Source organism: Phascolarctos cinereus, unplaced genomic scaffold (assembly GCF_003287225.1).
Source record: "Phascolarctos cinereus isolate Bilbo 61053 unplaced genomic scaffold, phaCin_HiC Scaffold_3;HRSCAF=262, whole genome shotgun sequence".
NCBI lineage: Eukaryota > Metazoa > Chordata > Mammalia > Diprotodontia > Phascolarctidae > Phascolarctos > Phascolarctos cinereus.
This window is the reverse complement of record NW_027555736.1, coordinates 74,180,574-74,202,083: the sequence shown is the minus strand read 5'-3', so window position 1 is coordinate 74,202,083 and position 21,510 is coordinate 74,180,574. Positions and strand designations below refer to the sequence as shown.

At 41.9% G+C, this 21,510-nt stretch overlaps 1 protein-coding gene across 3 annotated transcripts in view; it reads right to left on the bottom strand.

The window, feature by feature from the left end:
• RRP12 (ribosomal RNA processing 12 homolog) overlaps positions 1-1,863 on the bottom strand; it is a 28,538-nt gene extending 26,675 nt beyond the window's left edge. For all 3 annotated transcript variants that reach the window (XR_002326504.2, XR_002326505.2, XM_020996818.1), the window contains exon 1: positions 1,602-1,863. Coding sequence is in view for 1 of the 3 variants with exons in the window: in XM_020996818.1 (XP_020852477.1) it covers positions 1,602-1,740 (139 nt within the window). In the remaining 2 variants the exon portion in view is untranslated. The remainder of the gene's footprint in view (positions 1-1,601) is intronic.
• Positions 1,864-21,510: the final 19,647 nt, after the last annotated feature.

The following is a 21,510-nucleotide window of genomic DNA, read 5'->3' as shown; positions in this document are numbered from 1 at the left end:
ATTGTCTTGCCTTTTGTTTTTCTATCTCCAGCACTTCATTTCATACATTTCCACAGGCCTTCCCCCTTGCTGGAATGTATTACTTCTTCAGTCCCACCTCTTAGAATGCCCAACTTCCTTCAAGGCTGCCTCTTCTATAACAGGCCTTTCAGCTGTTAGTGCCCTCCTTCCCCCGAAATTACTTTGTATAGTCCTTATTTACTCATCAATCTATGTCCCAGAAAGTAAATTATTTAAGGGCAGACACTACACTGTGGAAAGCCTAGCACCTAATCCTACCTAAATGAATGAATGATACAATTTTTTCTTCAATCACCCAGGCTAAAATTTTACCTTCGAGGTATTTTTTACTCTTCTCTTTCCTATCCCTAATTCAGGAGTTCTTAATCTGGAGTCCATAAAATTGTGTTTTTTTAAAAAGTTTTGTGATACCTGTATTTTAATATAACTGGTTTTCTTTGTATTTTATTCATTTAAAAATGTTATGAGGCTTCACCAGACTGCCAATGAGGTCCATATGTCACACACACAAAAAGTTCCGAACCATGGCCCTGATCAGCTGCCAGAATCCTGTCAATTCTATGTCTACATTTTCTGTCCCCATTAATTGCTTAAACATGTACCTACCCTATGCTTCATTCAAACTGATGACTCCAAAATTTCCATACTCTTCCAAAGGAATGGAGGTCTTTCCTCATTTCTATCTGGCCCAAATGCCACCGTTTCCCTGGACACCATTCAATTGCCACACTACTCCTTTAGCCTCCTCTCATGCATGTTCTCTGCACCAAATTATATTCCTCTGTTGGCCAAAGACTTTCCTGCTTTCAGGCCTTTGCTTGTTTCCAAAGCTGAAAAACGCCTTCTCTCTCTCCCCATCTTCCCTTGTTGAATCCATTTGGAAGCGAGACTTAAAATGCCCCTTCCCCCAGGAACAGAGACTTCCAGGATCCCCCAGTGAGTGATAACCCTATCACCAGCACCAATCCATAAGACTTATATTGTCAAAAAAACTTTACTTTTTTTAAAGGTCCTTCTTAAAACTCCTGTGTTTAAAAGTGACTCTCGCTTGTTCTACTCTTTTCTACTCTTCTTCCTCCCTGGATCTCACAGTCCACTTTCAGCCTCTTGAGTTCAGGAATCTCATTTTGTCCAAACATTCTCCCAGAACACCTAGTCTTGGGCGCTGAAGCCAGAGACTCTGCCCCGTCTCCTAGAGCAGAGCTCCTTACTTTCTTGTGTCACAGACCCCTCTGGCAGTGTGATAAAAGCCCCCCTTCTCGGGACAGCTTTTTAATGTGCAAAATAAAAAATACGATTACTAAGGAAACCAGTTATATAGGACTATATACATGTATGTGTACACACGTACACACACACACACACAAAGAGCATATTGGGGGGGAAAAGTTAATGGACTCCCTGAATTCTACGCGTGGACCCTGTGGCCCCACGGGGGGAGGAGTTAAGAACCCTTGTCCCGGAGCCCCATCAAGACCCGCCCCAACCTACCGCAGGCCCCCAGTCTCTAAGGCCCCACCGAGCCCCGAGCAATTCTCGAGAGCAGCCCCACTCTCCCCCAGCCCCTGCGGGGCCGCTACCTGAGGGCCGGCTGAAGAAGCGGCTGCGCGCGGCCTGCCGGTGCCGCCGGCCTTCGGGATTGGAATCGCTGCTGTGGCCCTTCTTCCAGCGCTTCAGCTTGGTGGAGGAGCCAGAGGGCAACTTCCCAGACCTCCCCATGGCTGGGGGCTCACGGCGGCTGCGACCCCCGGCTCCACTCCCGAGATCCGCAGTTCGGCGGCCCTTCCAACACACGCAGAACCCACGTGCGGCTCCGAGCGCCTCACTTCCGCTTCCGGCGAGTCACTTCCGGCTCCCGCTCCTTGTTTACCATGGAGAAAGTCGTCAACATCCGGCTTCTGTGAATCTGGGAAGAGTCTGGATCTTAAACGTTTAGACCTGACATTCTCAAACTTTTGGGTCTCGGGACCCGTTCGAACTCTTCAGAATTATCGAGTACTCCAAACAGCTCTTGTTTATGTGGGTTATATCTATCGATACCATATTAGAAATGAAAAATGATTGTTCAGTCCTGTCCGACATTTTGTGACCCCATTTGGGGTTTTCTTAGCAGAAATACTGGGGTTGTTTGCCATTTCCTTCTCCAGGTCATTTTACAGATGAGGAAACTGAGACAGACTGGGTTAAGTGACTTGCCCAGGGTCACACACCTAGTAAATATCTAAGGCCAGATTTCCACTCGGCAAGATCAGTCTTCCTGACTCCAGACCCAGCCCTCTATCCACTGTACCACCTAGCTAGATAACATTTCTCGGTTTTAATATATGTTTTATTTATTTCCTTAAATATTTCCCAATTATATGTAAAAAATTTAAACGTTTTTTTAAATTTTGAGTTCCAAATTTTCTCCCTCCCTCCCTCTCACCCTTTCCTCACCCATTGAGAAGGCAAGCAATATGAGGTGGATTATACATATGAAGTCATAACATATTTTAAAATTATTTTTTCTCCTAATTACACATAAAAACAATTTTTAACATTCTTTTTTTAAATTTTGAGTTCCAAATTCTCTCCCTCCCTTTGTCCCTTTTGGAGAAGGCAAGCAACTTACTATAGATTATACAATAACAAACATTTTTAATGGGGAAAAAAAGCTAAGTGAGAAGAGTGGCATTGTTTTTACATATTTTTGCAAATCTAGTGTCTGCTGGATTCTCATATCTACCTCTTTATTCAATCTGCTTTCATTATGTTGTTTTGGTTAAAGTAAGTGAAGAAAAACTGCCCTCATACAGATAGGTAGTTGGAAAAGGGAGGAATATTTTAATAGATGAACAGCATCTTAGTATTGTGATGAAAATAGTTTTACCTTAGTGATCCCCTTAAAAGGGTGTCTAGGACACCCCAGGGATCACATTTTGAGAACTGCTGATTCTGGCTGACCACTGCAATGTCTTCGACTAACAAATCTTCCACATCTTCTGTGTTAGTAACTGCTAGCTGTGGCCGGGGCCATTGAGTCTAGCTCTCTGAATCCCAGCAGGCTCCAGCTCATAAAATCACTGAATGTCAGACCTGAAAGGAAGAGTCTCAGAGGCCATCATTTTATAAATGAGAAATTGAGATCCAGAGAAAAGAAATGACTGACACCCCTCCATTTACAGAGCTACTCTAACAAATCATGGACTGAGAATAGTAATGTGTATTTCTATAGCACTTTACAATAAGTTTTTCTTCACAACAAACATATTTATAGAGGGGGAAACTAAGGCAAAGCTGATTTGCCCCAAGTCAAGGAGTGAATTGTTTTCTTTCTTTTTTTTTAATCAAAAATTGTTTTTCAATTAACTAGTAACTGCGCTTTCTCCCTACTCTTTCTTCCCACTTGGCAGGAAAATCCACTAGATTTTCTGACTCACTGCACCCAGTTTACCTGAGTGGTAGGGGATCACCTACCTCACAGGGTTGTTTTAAGGAAGAAATGTGATAATGTTGCTTTGCAACCCTTAAAGCACTATATAAATGTGAGCTATTATTTTCACCTCATTTGGATCCCACACCCTGGGAGAATTCCTGATTGAGGTGACATTTGTCGGTGGAGTGAGATGTTGTAATCTCAGAGCAAAGCAACAGATGGGTAGGTGCTATGCTATAGCATAAAGAGCCCTGAGCTAGTAACCAGGAGCCTGAGTTCTCATTTTGTGTCTGTCATTAAGTGTTAGCTTTGGAACCTTGGGCAAGTCACTTAGTTGTAGGTTTCGGTTACTTCATCTGTAAAACTATTTCAAACATCTGTTTCAAAATACTTTTTTTTTTAATAGTCACAGAACTTTAGAGCCAGTTTCACAAGAATGTGAAAGGAAAGAACCTTATCTCAGCCTTTTAATCATAGTCACTCATTTTTTAAAGGCAACCTTTTGAAAAGGTAGGGGAGCCCAATTTTCAATTTATAATATATTCAATGCAAAATTATGATAGCTTGGATAAATTTGGTTAAAACATACTTGGTGCTACCTTTTTATTATGTATCAAACAAATTGTGAGATAGTATGATATAGTTTTTGGTAGAGATACAATAAAAGAGTACCTGGCTTTATGTAACAGATGGATATACATTCCTTTAAAATTTTTCTTTTATAAATTGAATCATTTAAAATGTACCAGTGTGGTTCCTTATTTAAAGGCATTTTAGGTGAATCCTTTTATAATGTAAATACAGTTAAATTTACCTTTATGTTTTTATATAGAGTATCAAGATTGTTCAGAATGATGCCTTTCATTTTAACACTGTGGGCAATAATGAGGAAGGTTTGTTATGTGGGTAACAGAGCATTCGGTGAATAAATGGTTTAGCTGAATGAAGAAATCAGCAGTCTGCCAGTTTTATAACTGAGTGAGACTACAGCTTCTTAGGCTTTGTAACCTTGCAGTTTACAAATTGCTTTCTTCAGGCCAAAATGCCAGGTGTGGAATGCAAGCATTTATTCCTACTTTACAGATGGGGAAACAGATTGAGGGGAGAGAGAGAGAGAGAGAGAGAAGAGAGAGAGAGAGAGAGAGAGAGAGAGAGAGAGAGAGAGAGAGAGAGAGAGTAGTTGAAGATATTAAAAGCCTGTTTCCTTAAACCATATCGTAGCTTTATTAGACATCTGGGAAATAAAACAAGAAATTGTTTCTATCATTAGCCCCAGGTGCTTTTAAATGTCCCTGCTAAGTGTATTTACTGAATGGTTTATTGCTTGCACAATGATACAACAATTAACACATTAGGCCATTCATCCAACAAGATTAAGGTGTACCTACAAGCTTTGTGTGGCAGCGGAACCCAAGAGACCTTGAAGCCCCAAAGGGCACAGAAGGAGAGCAGGGGGTGGAATTTTGTCCTGCCAGCTATCCCTGGTCTTGGCCCTTATAGAATCTCTCCTATAATGATGGTTCTCCACTTTTTTTGTTTCTTGAACCTCTTTCAACCACAACAAAAATATGTTGTGAACCCTTAGGATAACTTAATATACATAGAGGTACCTAGTGGTGCAGTGTATATCGAGCTAGACCTGGAATAAGGAAGATCTGAGTTCAAATGTCACCTCAGACACTTACTGATTGCATGACCTCGGGCAAGTCACTTAACCCTGTTTGGCTCAATTTCTTTAAATCTGGTTCATCTGTTGGTCACCCTGCACCTACGTACAATGAAGTATCTGTCACCTAGACTAGAACCAGTAAAAGGAAGGAGATCGGGAGGCTACAAAGCAGAAAAGGGGGAATTGCAATGCTTATTCTGAGATTTAACGCAGATGCTACTTGATGGTTGCCTGCCCCAGGTAACCATTTGGTCCTAAGACCTCCAACCTTAGGAAAGCCTGCAAAGGGATGGGAAAGGAGAAATTGAAGAAAAACTCATGAATCTCATGACATTTTACTCACACTATAATGGTAGATTTGACAACTACTGCCTCGATGATAATATGGTGCTCAGGGTTCTTTGAATGACTCATTGCACTGTAGTTCCCCCATTTCCCAAACCCTTATGGAGGGTTGGACAATCCCCTGCAGGTCCACCCCCCAGAACCTCCTTTGCTGTGAGTCAGCCTGGCACAATGCCCTTTGAAATACCTGAAGAGCCCTGTCATTCCATGGACCAACAGTACCAGTCCACAAAACTTTTACTACCAAAAATCCTTCTTTTTTTTTTTGAAACTTCTTAAAACTTACACATTTTTAATGGGATTTCTGCTTATCCTCCTTCCTCTGCATTGTGCTTTTCCTACCCCTTGCTCCTTTTTTCTAAGCTCCTAGTACCTTTCCTTTGAGGTTGCTAGATGGCGAAGTCAATAAAGAGCTGGACCAGGAGTCAAGAAGACCCGAGTTCAAAACCAGCCTTCAGAGACTTGTTACCTGAGTGATCCTGGGCAAGTCACTTAACTACTGTCTGCCTCAGTTTACTGAACTATAAAATAGGGATGACAATGACTGAACAATAGCAACCTGGCAGAAATGTTGTGAGGATCAAATGAGATAATATTTTAAAGCACAGAGCACATAGTAGATGCTTAATAAATTTCTTACCTAGCCTTAATCGCTGAGTGGGCATTGACTCAGTCAAATTGAGACCTGGGAAAGACCTTAACTTAAAAAGGGCAAGGTCTCGGACTGCATCCAGGGCCATCTCCAGTTGTTCTGATCTGTATCTTCTTACTGGATGGCTCCAGGGGAGACAGTAAGGCTGGCGATCTCACACAGCCCTCCTCACTTAAATCCAATTCACTTGCAAGTCATGGCATCAGGTCCCAGCTGTCATGGTCCTCTTCCAGAACAAAGGACAAACAGTAAAAACCATAGTGCCATAATGCTAGGGCTCTGCTGACAGGGTGGATGGTCTTGGTTCTACAGAATCTGAGAAACACAACAACTTGTGAGCAGCCCTTTGACCTTCTCCAGTCCTGCAGCTACATTGCCCTGGTTGCAGGAACCTGATAATCTCTGTTGAGCATAAGGAATGTTAGGACTTTCACCCTTCAGTAGTAGTATAATCCCAGAATTTACTGTTTTTACTTTCCCTGGCCTGGGATACAAAACTTCTGTTTTCAGTGAATCTATAAATAGGTACCCCAAATGGGCAAAGGACAAATTTCAGGAAATGGAACCCACTTTGCTACACACAGGTAGTACCTGCATGACCACAAGCAAGTCACTTCAACTCTCTCATCTGATTGGATGAGATGGTCTCTAAGGTATTTCTACTTAGAATTATGATCTTATGACCCTGTATACAGTTTCTGTAATAAGTTTGCCCAACCTGTTAATGGAACTGTTTAGAGTTTTAAGCATATCATGTTTATCTGAGACATCAAGGAAACCCTTCTTTCTTCAGAAAGATAGGAAGATTCATTGACAGTCATATATATAATGCATAGGTCAGGAGGAAGACAATGCTTTTGCCTCATAGCTTAGCTATGAGGATTTGGGGCTGCCCCTCAATACACACACACACAAAAACCCACCACCACCACCACCACAACAATAACAACCACAACCACAACCCAGGGTGGCTCAGACACAGCCCTGTGAGGTTTCTTTGGTTCAGCCTCTTAGAACTGGTTTCATAGAGCAGGGCCCCATAAGGGAGTTAAACAGGAGTTATAAGGATTTTGTAACTTTAAATCAGAGACTCGCTGGGTTTTTATTTCCCTTTGCTAGGAATTCAGGCTTAAAACCTCTGATGTGTCTGAAGAGTTGTCAGCCTGCCTCTTATCAGGGAAAATCAGTGGAGAGAAAACCCAGTGGGAGCGATGGGATTTCTCCTGAAGTGAATAGTCTAGAGGGAGAAGAGAAGAGGACCCAGGATGGAGCCCTGGGGGGCAGCCATGGATAGTAGGCATGATCTGGATAAAGATCAGCAAAGGAGACTGGGGAGGCCAGAGATGGAGGAGTAGTGTCATGAAAACCTACAGAGAAGAGAGTGTGGAGGAGAAGATGGTGATTAACAGTGTCAAAGGCTGCAGAGAGGTCAAGAAGAATGAGGGTCGAAAAAAGGCCATTGGATTTGATTATTTAGAGATCATTGTTAGCTTTGGAGAAAGCACTTTCCATTGAATGATGAGGTCAGAAGCCAGGCTAGAGATGAGAGGAAAGGAAGGGGAGGAATGGATTGTAGATGACCTTCTCAAGGAGTTTAGCCACAAAAGGGAGGAGAACAATGGGATAAAGGGTGATGGATGGATCAAGTGAAAGTTTTTCGAGATGGGGGGAGATATGGACATGTTTGTAGGCAGTAGGGAAGCAGACAGTAACGGGAAGATATTGAAGATTAGTGAGTGCAGAAATGATAAAGGGGACAATCTGCTTGAGAAGATGGGATGGAATCAGATCACTTCTGCTTGTAGAAGAGTTTGCCTTGTGTAGGAAAAGGGCTACCTCATTATGTGATACAGGAGTAAAGGAGGAGATAGTAGCAAAAGGCATCTGGGTGATGTGAGATGAAGAAGCAAGGAGAAGAGAGGCCTCTTGGTGAATTGCCTCAATTTTTTCAATGAAATAGAAGGCAGCATTCTCAACTGACAGGGTAGGGGCAGAGGGAGTTATTAGGGATTCAAGGAGAGATGAAAAGTCTTATAAAAGCCATTGTGGTGAGTGAAATGGTGAGTCAATTAGTGAGGTGTAAAAAAATTGCCCTGCTGCAGTGAGGACCCACTTGAGATTATGCACCTAATTTTGAAGTGGATCCAGTCAGCAAGGTTTTGTGATTTTTCTCCTTCATTTAGCAGCAAATGAGTGCAAGCAAAGGCACTGGAAGGTCAGAGTAGTCTGGAATCGATGGCAGGGTGAGATCAGTGATAGGGCAAGGGGGCAAGGAACTCAAGAGAAGAGGGCAGTATAGAGTTGAAGTGGCTCACCAAGGGGTCAAAATGGGGAAGGGATAAGAATACAGGCAATGCAATGATGGTGGTAGAGGGTGAGCTTGGCATGAGTGATGAGAAACAAGGAAAATACCAACTGTCTCACTTTGGGGCAATCAGTGAAAGTGCAACTAGTACTAGAAAAGGTGGCCAGGGAGATTGTGTCATCAGGAGGAAACCAGGTCTCAGTGAAAACCCAAAGATTTGAGGAGTGGTAAATAAAAAGATTTATGGTGAAATTAAGTTTATTACTTATGGAGCAAGCATTCTAGAGAGTACAGTAGAAAGGGTGGGTAGCTTTAGAGTGGGACCTTGGTAGGGTTTGTATTGAGGAGAATGGGAATAAGGGAGTGCTTAGTGAAAGATGAATAATGACCACTTGAGGTTCAGAATCCCTGAGATGGGGAGGCTATGACAGGGTGAGAGGTTGTTAATCATTAATGGGTTCAGGCAGGATATTAACATCACTAGAGGGCCAGCTAGGCACTGGCCCTGAAGTCAGGAGAACCTGAGTTCAAATCCAGCCTCAGACCAAACACTTGGCATGTACTAGCTATGTGGTCTTGGGCAAGTCACTTAACCCCAATTGCCTAAAACAACAACAACAACAACAACATCACTAGGGGTTCAGTCTCAGGGTAGAGTCCTCTCAGGGTGTTCGGCAGCTGAGGGGAGAGGATACACTGAGTGTGTTTGTGAGAGTTTGAAACAGGTTTATGAGGGGAGGGGGTGCTATACGATAACTGTTCTTATTACACCATCTTATTAAATGCCATTGCTTTGAGCTAAGTGTTGTCTACTGTCTGACTGTTTAAGGAAAACCCTCTGGTGAATCTTTACCACAGTTTTGGGAGTGCTGACCCACAGGACACTCTAGAACCTGTGACAGAAGGCACTGAACCTGCAAAATTGTGAGTGCCGAGTTGAGAAGGAAGCTCAATAGGGCTTGCTATCATGAACCACAACCCAATAAGAAGGTAGAACTGTTTCTAGTGACGATAAATGGCATGGTGACCTTAGAATCATGCAAGAATTGTATAACATTCATAAATATACCCTGTGCTCATGACAAAGGTAAGACTAGTGTTTCATTAATTAATAACACTGGCCCAGGTGCTATACTGGTTAGACCACCAAGCAGTTGGGACAGCTAAGTGGTGAAGTGAATAGAGCACTGGCCCTGAAGTCAAGAGAACCTGAGTTCAAATCTAGCCTCAGACACTTGGCACTTACTAGCTGTATGACCATGGGCAAGTCACTTAACCCCAATTGCCTGAGGGAAAGAATACTAAGTGGTACTCTAGAAAGCAGCTGTTCCAGCTTGCTCACCAAGGCATGTGTCCAACCTCCTTTTCAATGAGAACCCAAAGCCCAAGTTCTCATCTGGTCTAAGTATGACATATGAAAATTTCTGATAGTAATTCACATCATGATTTGCTTGGTTTCCCATTAAGATCCTAATCTCCTTCCTAGCTCTACATGACCCCAAATTCACTCATGGATATAATGTGCATTTGCTAAAGCTAACTTTGATATCTTCTAACAACTCTCCTAACTGGTTTGTTTATGGTTTTCTTCTCTGATAAATTTTATTAATTGTAAATAATCAAGTAATTGTAAATAATTATCAATTGTAAATAATTTTATTAATTGTAAATAATCATTCTTCTTTTCAGATGGCTTTAGTTCCTACAATAACAGCTCATCATTTCTCTGAGCATTTGGGCCTCTAGATAAATAGATAACTTTGAAATCACTCAGTCCAGCTCTTACCTTTGCCAAGGTCAAACCCTGTACTTGTACGCTTGATCTTACTCCTTCCTGTTTTCTGCAGAAGCTTGTCCCTTCTTATTCTCTCTCCCTTTCTAATCTTCTGTTTCTTTTTATGCCCTGGCTCTTTCCCTGCTGCCTAAAAACAGTCCCTGATCTCCCCCATCCTTAAGAATCTTTCACTTGGCCCCACCAATCTCTCAAGCTGTCATCCTATAACTATTCTGAATGATACAGCTGAACTCTTCTAAAGTGGAATGCATACTTACTGCCTCCAATTCCTCAATTCTCCACTCCTTGCAGTTTGGTTTCTGATCTCATGACTTTCCTGAAGCTGTTTTCTCCAAGGCTAAAAGTCTCCTAGCATCTAATAGTAGGCACTAAATGTTGTGTGTTGAGTTGAAATAATGAACTCTAGCTATGAGATAAAGTCCTGCTACACAATCTCCAGGTGCCTGAAAGAGAGCAGATAGCTGATTGATGGAAAACCAGATGCCATCAAATAATTAAAAGACTTGAAAGTCTCCTAGTCTAGTAAGTAACAGCAGAAAGTGGCATTGTCATCACTGGCTGCCCCCTGGAGAACTGGTTGAACCACCAAGTGGATAGGCTCACAAGAATACAGAAGAGCAAAGGATTTGGACCCAGCAAAGGTCTCATCATCTGATTACAGGCAGATACCTACTTTGGAGAGGATCCAATACGGAGATTCTGATGAAGATAAGATAGAAAACCTAGCACAAGAGAATGTGAAATGCCCCTGAAGTTACACTGACCTTTAGAAAACAAATTCCTTGACAGGAGAGAGATTAGGCCTGAAGGTAGCCACCTTCATGTCTGCTATGCTGGAGGCACTGGGGAAAGAGAGGCCAAATATGGCACTGCCCTTCCATGCTGGGTAGATTCCTTTTCTTTGCCGCATTCATGTAAGGACACAGATAATCACAATGAATAAGATGGTATGGAGTGGTTGCAACCTGTACCGAAGGTGATTATGAATCTGCTGAACTAGGTATGTGCTGTAGCATCATTCTGAGGGAAAAACAAAGCCATCAGCAGACTCCCTGGGCCCTAGTAACCTCCCACTTCTGGAGGTATCCTTATAGCTCAGTTGTTTCAAATCCTGAGTTCAAATCCCACCCCCACCCACCAATACTTATTAGCTATTTGATCTTGGACAAGTCATTTAACCTCTCCAGGCCTCAGTTTCCTCATCTGTAAAGTGGGAAGGTTGGACTAGCTGGCTTTTGAGGTCCTTCCGTGAAGGGCAAGAAAATTCCCTTAGCAATTCTAAAAGTTGCAATGATGCTTTCTGGTCACCAGAGGGCAATCTTTCCACATTGTGTTCAGGTGGTCATACATACACTAAAGGATCAGAATTATGGATGGTGATTGTTTTTGTGGGCTGAGGAGTTACCAGGTGGCCTGAGAACATTATCAACCTTTCAGTCCTTTTACTTGGCCCCACGAATCAGCTGCTCTCAACACTCTTAACCTGGGGTCCATGGACAGGGAAGGTCCATTAACTTGGATGGTTTAAAGTCCAGGGGTGGGGAACCTGCAGCCTGGAGGCCACCTGTGGCCCTCTAGGTCCTCAAGTGGGGCCCTTTGACTGAATCCAAACTTCACCGAACAAATGTGGCCTCGAGGCTGTAGGTTCCCCAATCCTGGAAGCACACACACACACACACACACACACACACACACACACACCCACATGCATATACATACAAACATAATCACACACATACCTACATATACAGGCACAGATATATATAGATATAGATAGATATAGATATAAGACACATTGTTTCATTTGAAATTTAACAAAGGTAAACTGAGCAGAGCTAGCTATTATTTACTATCATTATAGATAGCATTTGTTATGTATGTGATAATAAAGGATAGGTCTAATGGCCCTGACTCTGGCCAAGACATCTCAAATTGAGAGTGCAATACATTTTTATAAGCATAGAGCAAAGAACAGAACAGAAATCATCTAATTATTAGCCAACATCACAGTAGTGAAAGATCATTATTGGCTGCATTTAAGAAAGTGGGCCTAGCCCCCACGTGCCATGAGGGTCACTTCTCACCATCTCTAGAGGAATGTTGCTGCTGTTCGGTTGTATCTGACTCTTCATGACTCCGTTTGGGGTTTTCTTGGCAAAGATTCTGGAGTGGTTTGCCATTTCCTTCTCCAGCTTATTTGACAGATGAGGAAGTGAGGCAAACAGGGTAAAGTGACTTGCCCAGGGTCACACAACTAGTACATGTCTGAGGCTGAATTTGAACTCAGGTCCTCCTGACTCCAGGGTGGGCACTCTATCCACTGTGCCAAATGCTTTTATAAATGTACAGGTCCTGTACAGGTCCTAGCTACTCCCTGAGGTCCTTTGTAAGGGCAGATTTACAATTGTCCCTTCCACATCGAGGGGTTAAGGAGCATGTGGAGATCTGGAAAATCCTTATAAATTTTTTTTGGCTCTTCCTTCATACCAGAGAAGAAGTCTGAATTTTTTCTTTTCCTTTTATGGTGTGTTTCCAGTATTAAAAGATAAAATATGTTGATATTACATACTGGTATTCATAAATTTTATGCATTTCTGAAACCTTTTCTGTGTCGTCTGCTGGCCTTCTTGTGTTGTTTATAGCTTCTGCAAAACTCCCCCAAAATTCCCATTTAATTCCTAATGCCAAATACATATGCACATACATATAGATATAGATTAGATATAGATGTATTTGTGATATATCAAAACCACGATGGGGAAAGTTGCAATGTGGAAGAGATAACTGTCTTGGAGAATTCAATAAGAAAGACCACCCTAATTCATAAAGATTGAACAAGGTCAGGGTGTCCTAGCCTGGTTGTCCTAGCTTCTCAGGAATACCCCACAAACCTTGCAGGAGATGCTGAGACAATGTTTTATGGGAGTACTGAGAACAGTTTTTTCTTTAACCAGCAGCATTGTATCCTTGTGATCTTAACATCAGAGAGGAGGAGGTTTGGCCTTTAGCACACCTAAGCCTCTCCACCCAAACCTCAGAGAAGGGGCTTCAGATTTAGAAGAATTGTTACAGAATAAAATCAAACATAAAATAGAGGATCAAAAAATAATTTCCTCATACATACATACGCATACACACATAGAGAGATAGACATGTATACATACACACATACACATGTATACATATATTTAAGGAGAGACACAGGCATACACATACATATATCTTTATTTTCACCATGCTCTAATGGAAATTTAGCAGTCTTGTATTTTATTTTGTACGCTTAAAAGCTTTCTTTGTCGAGGGGGTCCATAGGCTTCACCAGACTGCCAAAGGGGTCCAGGACACAAGAAGAGGTGAAGAACTCCTGGTGTAGATGAAGAGTAGATATCTCCTGCAATGTAGAGCTTTGGTTGACAGGTATAGCCTGATTTTGATATCAACTTGCTGGTTCTGAGGAATTGAAATGGAAATGAGAAAAATACCAACTATAGCTATCTGCTTGCCAATGCTTCTTGACAAGACTTCAGTTAAGACCAGGGATTCTTAATCCTTATGTGTGATAGACTTCTTTGGCAGCCTGCTTATGCCCATGGCCCCCTTCTCAAAAGAATGTTTGCTACCTGTGTTCATAACCGAAGGAAATGATAAATTTTAGTTGGAGGTTAGTAAAAATAAAGAAGCAATTTTTTTTTCCCATCCAAGTACATGAACTCCCAAAATTTATCCACAGACCAAGTAAGAACCCTTGATTTGGATTAGCTCAGAGACAGGAGTATGTGTGAGAAAAAGAGATTAGGAGATGAGGTGGCCAAGAGATTAAGAACTAATTAGTCCATCTATTTATTCACTCATCCATTCACCATTTATTAAGCAACTGCTGTATACTAGGTGGAGATAACATGGATAGAAAGCCAACATTAAGCAGACTGTGTGACCATGGGCAAGCCACTTAATGTCTCAGTGCTCTAGACGACTCTATAAAACTATAAATTACAAAAGAATTGCTGATCTTCATTGTTGTAGAGAATTTCTCTAATGGAAGTCCTTCCCATTGCTACATGGTAGGGAGAATAGGACATGGTTCCCACCTTTAGAAATCTTACAATCATAGAATTGTAAGATATATTATAAGATATTTATATGTAAATTTAACAAATTAGAATATGAAAGCTACTTAAGAAGATTAAAAAGTGCTGTTAAATCAAATGAAGAATAAATTACTTCCAACTGCTGGAGTCAAGGAAGGCTTCAAGGAGGATCGGAGGTGTTTAAGCTGGACCTGGAAGTATAAGCAGGATCCTTATCCATTTTTGCTCCCTAGCCTCCTCCTGCATGCTACCAGCTACCTCTAGATCAGTAACCCTGCTTCTAATCTGCTCTGTACCCTCTCCTACTCCCCCACTCCGACTACCATCCTGGGGAACAAATCCTGGAAAGGAGTAGACAGCTATCCTCACTGCCACCAAAACCAGCTGCCAAACAGCTGCCGACAACAGGACAGGAAAGCTAGACTGACCAAAGCAGCTGGCACTCTGAGGGGGGAGGCAGCAGGCCAGATGTGCCAGATATATCAAGCCACACCCACCTCCTCAACCACAATCCCTTGGCCCCTGGTGGAAATGGTTCAGGGCCCAAACCCAAGAGCCTCAGGAGTTGCAGTGGCCCCTGTTAAGGATGTAGTTCAAAACTGTGAAGAAAATAAATGCTTGAATTTTTCAAGAATAAACTTTTACTTTCATCAGTATTGCTGAAACCTGATTTTATATATTTGTTTGTTTATTTGGCTAGGCAATGGGGTTAAGTGACTTGCCCAGGGTCACACAACTAGTAAGTGTTATGTGTCTGAGGTCAGATTTGAACTCAAGTCCTCCTGAATCCAGAGCCAGTGCTCTATCCACTGCGCCATCCAGCTGCCCCCTGAAACCTGATTTTAAACTGGACAGTCTCTCCCCAAAGATTAAAGTTCACAAAGAGGTTTTATACATTCCAAGAGATCAAAGACTATCAATTAAAACTCGACATAGCTTGTAGAGAACAACCAGACAGGATATAATGCAGAGAAGGTAAATCTGCAGTTAACTCCTCTGAATTATTTAAGGCCTTACAGATAAGCCACACTTTGCCTTTGTAGTTAAAACAAAGGAACATTCCAAGCTTAAAATTACATTCCAAATTGCTAAGTCACTTTGCTGTCTTTTCCAGGTAAGGCTTACTGCTCGATTGAGAATCATCTTTTTAGTTCTTTATCATCTCCAAACTATTAGTCTTGCTTTCAACCTGGGCCCCATGACCATCATCAATGACTAGAGTTACCCTAATGGAGAATGGTCCCTACTTCCTTGCCCACCAGCACTGTCTGCCAACCAGCTACTGCCAAGGATCAAGTAAGCCCACAAGTCTCAGGGACAGTAGTGGCCCCCCTCCCACAAACTCTTCTGTCAGCCCAGCCCTCTAACCATACTCCGGGGGAGCAACCCTTGGGGAGATGTGGCGCCTGGCAGCTGCCTCTGCAGATGCTGAACAGCCACAATTACTGAGGACCCGGGAAAAAAAGTTCTCACCACCAAAGTCCTTGGCTTTTCAAATGGTTCAGAGTATGAAATAGATACTATTTTATCAATGTAAATGACATAAAAGAAGATGATTTACCATTTCCTTTGCTGCTGCACCCCAGGAACCATGAGACCCTTCTATCTGACTTGCAGCTGAAACCTCTTATGTAAGCTCTTGAGAGTAGGTACTTGTCTTGTCTTTCTGTTAGTATCCTCAGCACTTAGCCCAGTGCTCTGATACAATGGGCACTCAGTAAGTGCTTTTTCATTCATTCATTTGTTCATCATCCCTCTGGTGATAACAACAAAGGGAGTCCTCCTACATATCTGATACCTAGTTAGTGATGTTTGCCTCATTGTTTAGTTTTTTTGGTTTAAAAAATTAATTATTTAGAGCTCTGAGTGAATGAATGACTGTTAAAGCATGAGACAGAGGCAGGAAGAATGTGAGAATAATTGATACAAAGAAGGAAGGTGGAAGATGAGAGCTCTATGGGATGATGAGAAAAGGGAGAAATATGTGAAACAGATATTCCTTTATATATTTGTTCCCAGGGGTATTACCCTTGGAATATACTCATAGGCCACCTTATTCTCTCTCTCTCTCTCTCTCTCTCTCTCTCTCTCTCTCTCTCTCTCTCTCTCTCTCTCTCTCTCTCTCTCTCTCTCTCTTCTCTTCTCTCTCTCTTTCTTCCCTACCTCCTTCTTCCTTCTTTGTCTTGGTCTTGATCTCTGTTTCTCTCCCCTTGTCCCTCTCTCTTCTCTTTTTCTCTTCTCTCCTTCCTTCCTCTCTTCTTCTTCCCTTCCTCTCTCTCCCGCTCTCTTTTCCCTCTCATATACACACACAGTCTCAGACACAGGACTTGACCCCTGGGCATTGAGGTTCACCTAAGAGCATTGGAAGGTATGATTCCTTTCCCAACCCCGTTCTGGGCTAACCTTAGGCACATGTTGCCATGCACTGGACAAACTGAGAGAGGGGGATGTCTTCCCCTAAACTGGGTGAACACGAAAGAAAAGTTGTGCATGTGCTTCTTCAGCAGGAAGGGCTTATGAGTGCAGCCTTCTCAGCCATTCAGTCCTCATTTTTCCTCACCAGCTCTAGTTAGTCACCCATGACTGGGCCTCTCTTTGTATTACTGAGGACTGTGAGGAATAGGGCCTTCTCAGCCACTCCTTGCAAAACTGGCTCTCTGTAAACATAGCATGCAAAGATCTACATAATCTGATGTGAATGCTACCACCAGTGAATGCCTAGCTAGCCTGACTAGAGATTTCTCTCCACTGACCTACTGTTGTGGCAAAGTTGCCACTATTGGCATCACTCTCATTGGTTATTTTATAATGTCCCCAAAACTCATGAAAATGCATATTTGCTACTTAATGAGACTATCAAATTTGCAGATTTCATGAAGTTGTACCATAGGATAAGCAAAAACACTAGATGACAAAATCATGATCCAAAAAAAATATCTCAACAGACTAGAAAGAAGTCCAATCAAGTATGATGAAATTTAACAAATAGTTAAAAAAAATCAAATGTACAAATTCAGGACTGTGGAGATAGGTCTAGACAATAGCTCATATAAAAAAGACCTGGTGTTCTTAGTGGATTGTAAACTCAGGACAAGTGTGTTATTGATTGAATCAGTACAAGCAACTCCAAGTGTGAAATCTTCCTCCATCAGTGAAGATCAGTAACTCATCTGAAACTCATTACGTGGGCCACTGAAAGTTTCAGTGACTTGGTCATGGGCACACGGCTGGTTTGTCAGAGACAAGATTTGAACTGAGTTCTTCCAGAAACTAAGGCTAACTGCTAGATGGCTCAGTAGATAGAGCACTGGCCCTGAAGTCAAGAGGACCTGAGTTCAAATCCAGCCTCAGACACATAACACTTACTAGCTGTGTGACCCTGGGCAAGTCACTTGACCCCATTGCCTAGCCAAAACAAAAAAAACCAAAAAAACTTTCATTAGAAACTAAGGCTAAACCTCTTTTCTCCACAATGACACACTATCCTTGCTAGTGTTATATTAGGCCACAAGAATAGTATCTAGAACAGTCCTACTGTTCTCTGCCTTGGTCACAACACTCTTGAAGCATTGTTGGGACGTCCAGTTCCATATTTTACCACATTTTACCACATTTTAGGGAGGATTTTGACAAATTGAAATGATTCCAGAAGAAGCATCCAGGATAATGAGGGAAATGTAAACCTTGACATATGAGGATAAGGTGAAGCAGATTTTAATCTGGAGAAGAAAACAAGTAGGCAGGACATTATAGCTGACTTTAAATATTTAAAAGGCTTTCATGTGGAAAAGTGACTAGATTTATTTTGCTTGATCATAGAGAACAGAAATGGAAATGGGAAGAAGTTTCAGAGAGTCAGATTTTGGCTAGACATGAGTAAAACCTTCCTGACAGTGAAACCTCCAGAGGTGAACTGGTCGCTTTGGAAAGTAGTGAGTCTCCTGTTAGGAAGAAGTCTTTGAGCAGAAGCTAGATGAATACTTTTCAAAGATGCTATAAAAGGGATCCTGTTCAAGTACAGATTGGGCTAGATGATTTCCAAAAGATTCTGTGAACTCTGACATTCTATGGCAGTGTTGGTTCTTTCAGATTAATTAGATATCAAGATTCCAAAGAAATGGGACACAAAGCAAGCAAATTATGACATTGGGTGTAGAAAAGAACAGAAGATGGAGCTCTGTTGAAGGATAGTGCCAAAGGGTAGAGAACTGAGAAGCTCAAGGACAGAAGTTAAGACACTTGACATCTTTAAGGAGGGAAAAGGGAACTGATAGGGAGAAGGAGATGATTAAAGGTAGAGATGGGGAGGGGAAAATGACATGTGCTGAGGGCTAGCACCACCTCTATAGACTGGTCAGGGACAAAGCCTCAAACACTGACTGAGAGGTATGGGAAGGGACTTTAAGCTTCTCTTTTCTGTTTTAGTGGATAATCCCTAGGTGAACTTTCTCCCTCTGCCCATCTGAGGCCAAGAAAACTACCCTTCTGCTGTCCTCACCTACATGACGATAACACTAACCTTTCTTCCTTGTCTCCCTCAGGGTGTAGCTGGTTCTCCTTTTCTTCTCTTGGACATCTCACTTGGCAAAAGAAAGAGGTGCTCTGTGTTTCCAAAGAAGTGTCAGAACTAGTGTAAAGGGCTGAGGACTGCAGCATGTGTTTTCAAAGGAGCCATGTGACATCATCTTCCCACACCCTATCTGGGCATGTAAAGTCTAGCTAGATGGTGCAGTGGATAGAGTTCTGGGCCTGAAGTAAGGAAGACTCATCTTCCTGAGTTCAAATCTGGCTCAGATGCTTACTAGCTGTGTGACCCTGGTCTAGTCACTTAACTCTGCCTTAATTTCTGTAAAATGAGCTGGAGAAGGAAATGGCAAACTACTGCCAAGGAAACCCCAAAAGAGTCAGACATGACTGAATAACAACAGCAGATCCTGGACCAATGTTTTCAACAGAGCTCTGAATTCCTTGTGTACAGGGTAATGACTAGGCAGTTTGGACTCAGCCCCAGGGTAACAAATTTATTGGACTTAGAGCACAGCAACTTCAGCCACATAGAAACAGGAGCTCCTAGCACCTAGTTAGCAAGAATGATAAGTTACAATAGGAAGCTACCAAATAGTTCTGCTTGTGCAGCATGCCCCCACGTAGTGGAGCTTTCTGGATGACATTGTCTGAAGGGCTAGCTTGAAATCTTGAATCTGCTGGTTACTAGCTGTGTGGTCTTGGACAGGTTTCTGAACCTCTCCAAGACTCAGTTTTCTTATCTATAAAAAGGAGAATCATGACATTTGCACTACCAACTGGTTAGGCTATTGTGAGGCTCAGAAGATCAATTTGATCAATTATTGATTAAAACCAATAAACACTTTTAAAGCACCTGCTATGTGCTTAATGATAAGCACTTGATAAGCACTAGAGATACAAAAAGAGGCAAAAGATAGTCCCTGCCCTCAAGAGGCATATAACTTAACAGGGGAGACAGCATGCAGATGTATGCAAAAATATTTTGTGACCATAAAACACTACACAGATGTAAATTGTTACTATTATTCAATACACATACTACTTCCTCTTTGTTTGGGAGAAGAGGCTATGGCTCAATTTCCTCTCCTTTTTCATAACAGATTACAGCCCCTGCTGACAACTCCAACCTCCAATGTTCATACTAAAAAATGCATTGTTCCCTTTTTTCACATTGTTTCTAAATACCTTCCATTCGAACCTGTCAAATGACTTTAATCAACCTCTAGGGATATTTTTCATCATTGTGTAGGTAATAAGCCTGAGACATAAAACACCAAGGCTCAGGAAAAAAAAAAGTGACTTGTCCAAAGTTCTTCCTTAAGCTAAAGGAAAAAGGAGAGGACACAGTTCAGCCCAGTTCAAAGACTTAAACCTTAAAAATATTCAATCTTATTGTTCATTTTCATGTGTTCTCCAGCCAAGTGAATACCAATGCCTTTTTTTGTTTGTTTGTTTTGCTTTTTGGTGAGGCAGTTGGGGTTAGGTGACTTGGCCAGGGTCACACAGCTAGTAAGTATCAAGTGTCTGCGACCACATTTGAACTCAGGTCCTCTTGACTCCAAGGCTGGAGCTCTATCCACTATGCCACCTAGCTGCCCCTGGGTAGTTGATTCTTGGTTACGATCTAAACTCCTTTGCCTTCTAGAATATCATATTCCAAGCTCTATCAGACTCTGTGCCACCTAGCTGCTCCTACCAAATTCTTAATGGCCTATGTGTTTCTTCAATTCCCTTTAGAATTCATGTCTTTTTAAAATATCTTTTTTTTACATGTTTAGAGTTTAAATTCTGATACGAAGACCAAATTAAGTTTCCCTAGCAGGTGTTCTTAACCTGGGATCCAAAAACTCTGTTAAAAATATTTTATATCTGTATTTATATCTATATTTCAACATAATTGTTTTCCTTTATAATCCCACTCATCTTATTTTATGCACTTAACATGATTCTGAGAAGAGGACCATAGGCTTCCTTAGACCTCCAAATAGGGCCAAGACACACACACACACACACACACACACACACACACACACACACACACACACACACACACACAACACACAGAGACATGATGGTTAAGAACCTCTGTCCTAAAATCTGTCCCCCTTGGGTGGGGAGAGGGACATCACCTTTTGTTATCTTTCTCCCCTAGGGTCAGAGTCTCTCTTAAAAGAAAGCTCTTGTCTCCCTTGAGCTCCAACCTTGTTATCCCTAACTGTATATTAAGCATTTTCACTTAGCTATCCCACCATCACTCCAAACTTAACACGTACAGAGCTATATTCATCACCCCTCCAACTTCATTTTTTCTCGAAATGCCAAAATACTATTCTCTCTGTCATATAGATGCAAAACCTCAGAGGCACCTTTGCCTAATTCTCTCCTTCACTCCTGAGTCTAATCAGTCCACCAAGAACGTAAAGATTGGAAACAATCTCCCACCCAAAGCAGAAATCCCTCACCTGTGGTCATCCAGCCTTTGCCTGAAAATTTCCAGGCATGGAGAGTTTGCTACCTGAGGCAGCAAGCAGTCTGTTTCATTTTTGGATTGCACTACTAGAAAATGCTTCTTAGATTTGTCTGAATTGATGCAGAATAAAGTGAGCAAAACCAGGAGAACGATTTATATAAGGACATCAACACTGCAAACAGAAACAACTTTGAACAAATTAAGAACTCTGATCAATGCAATG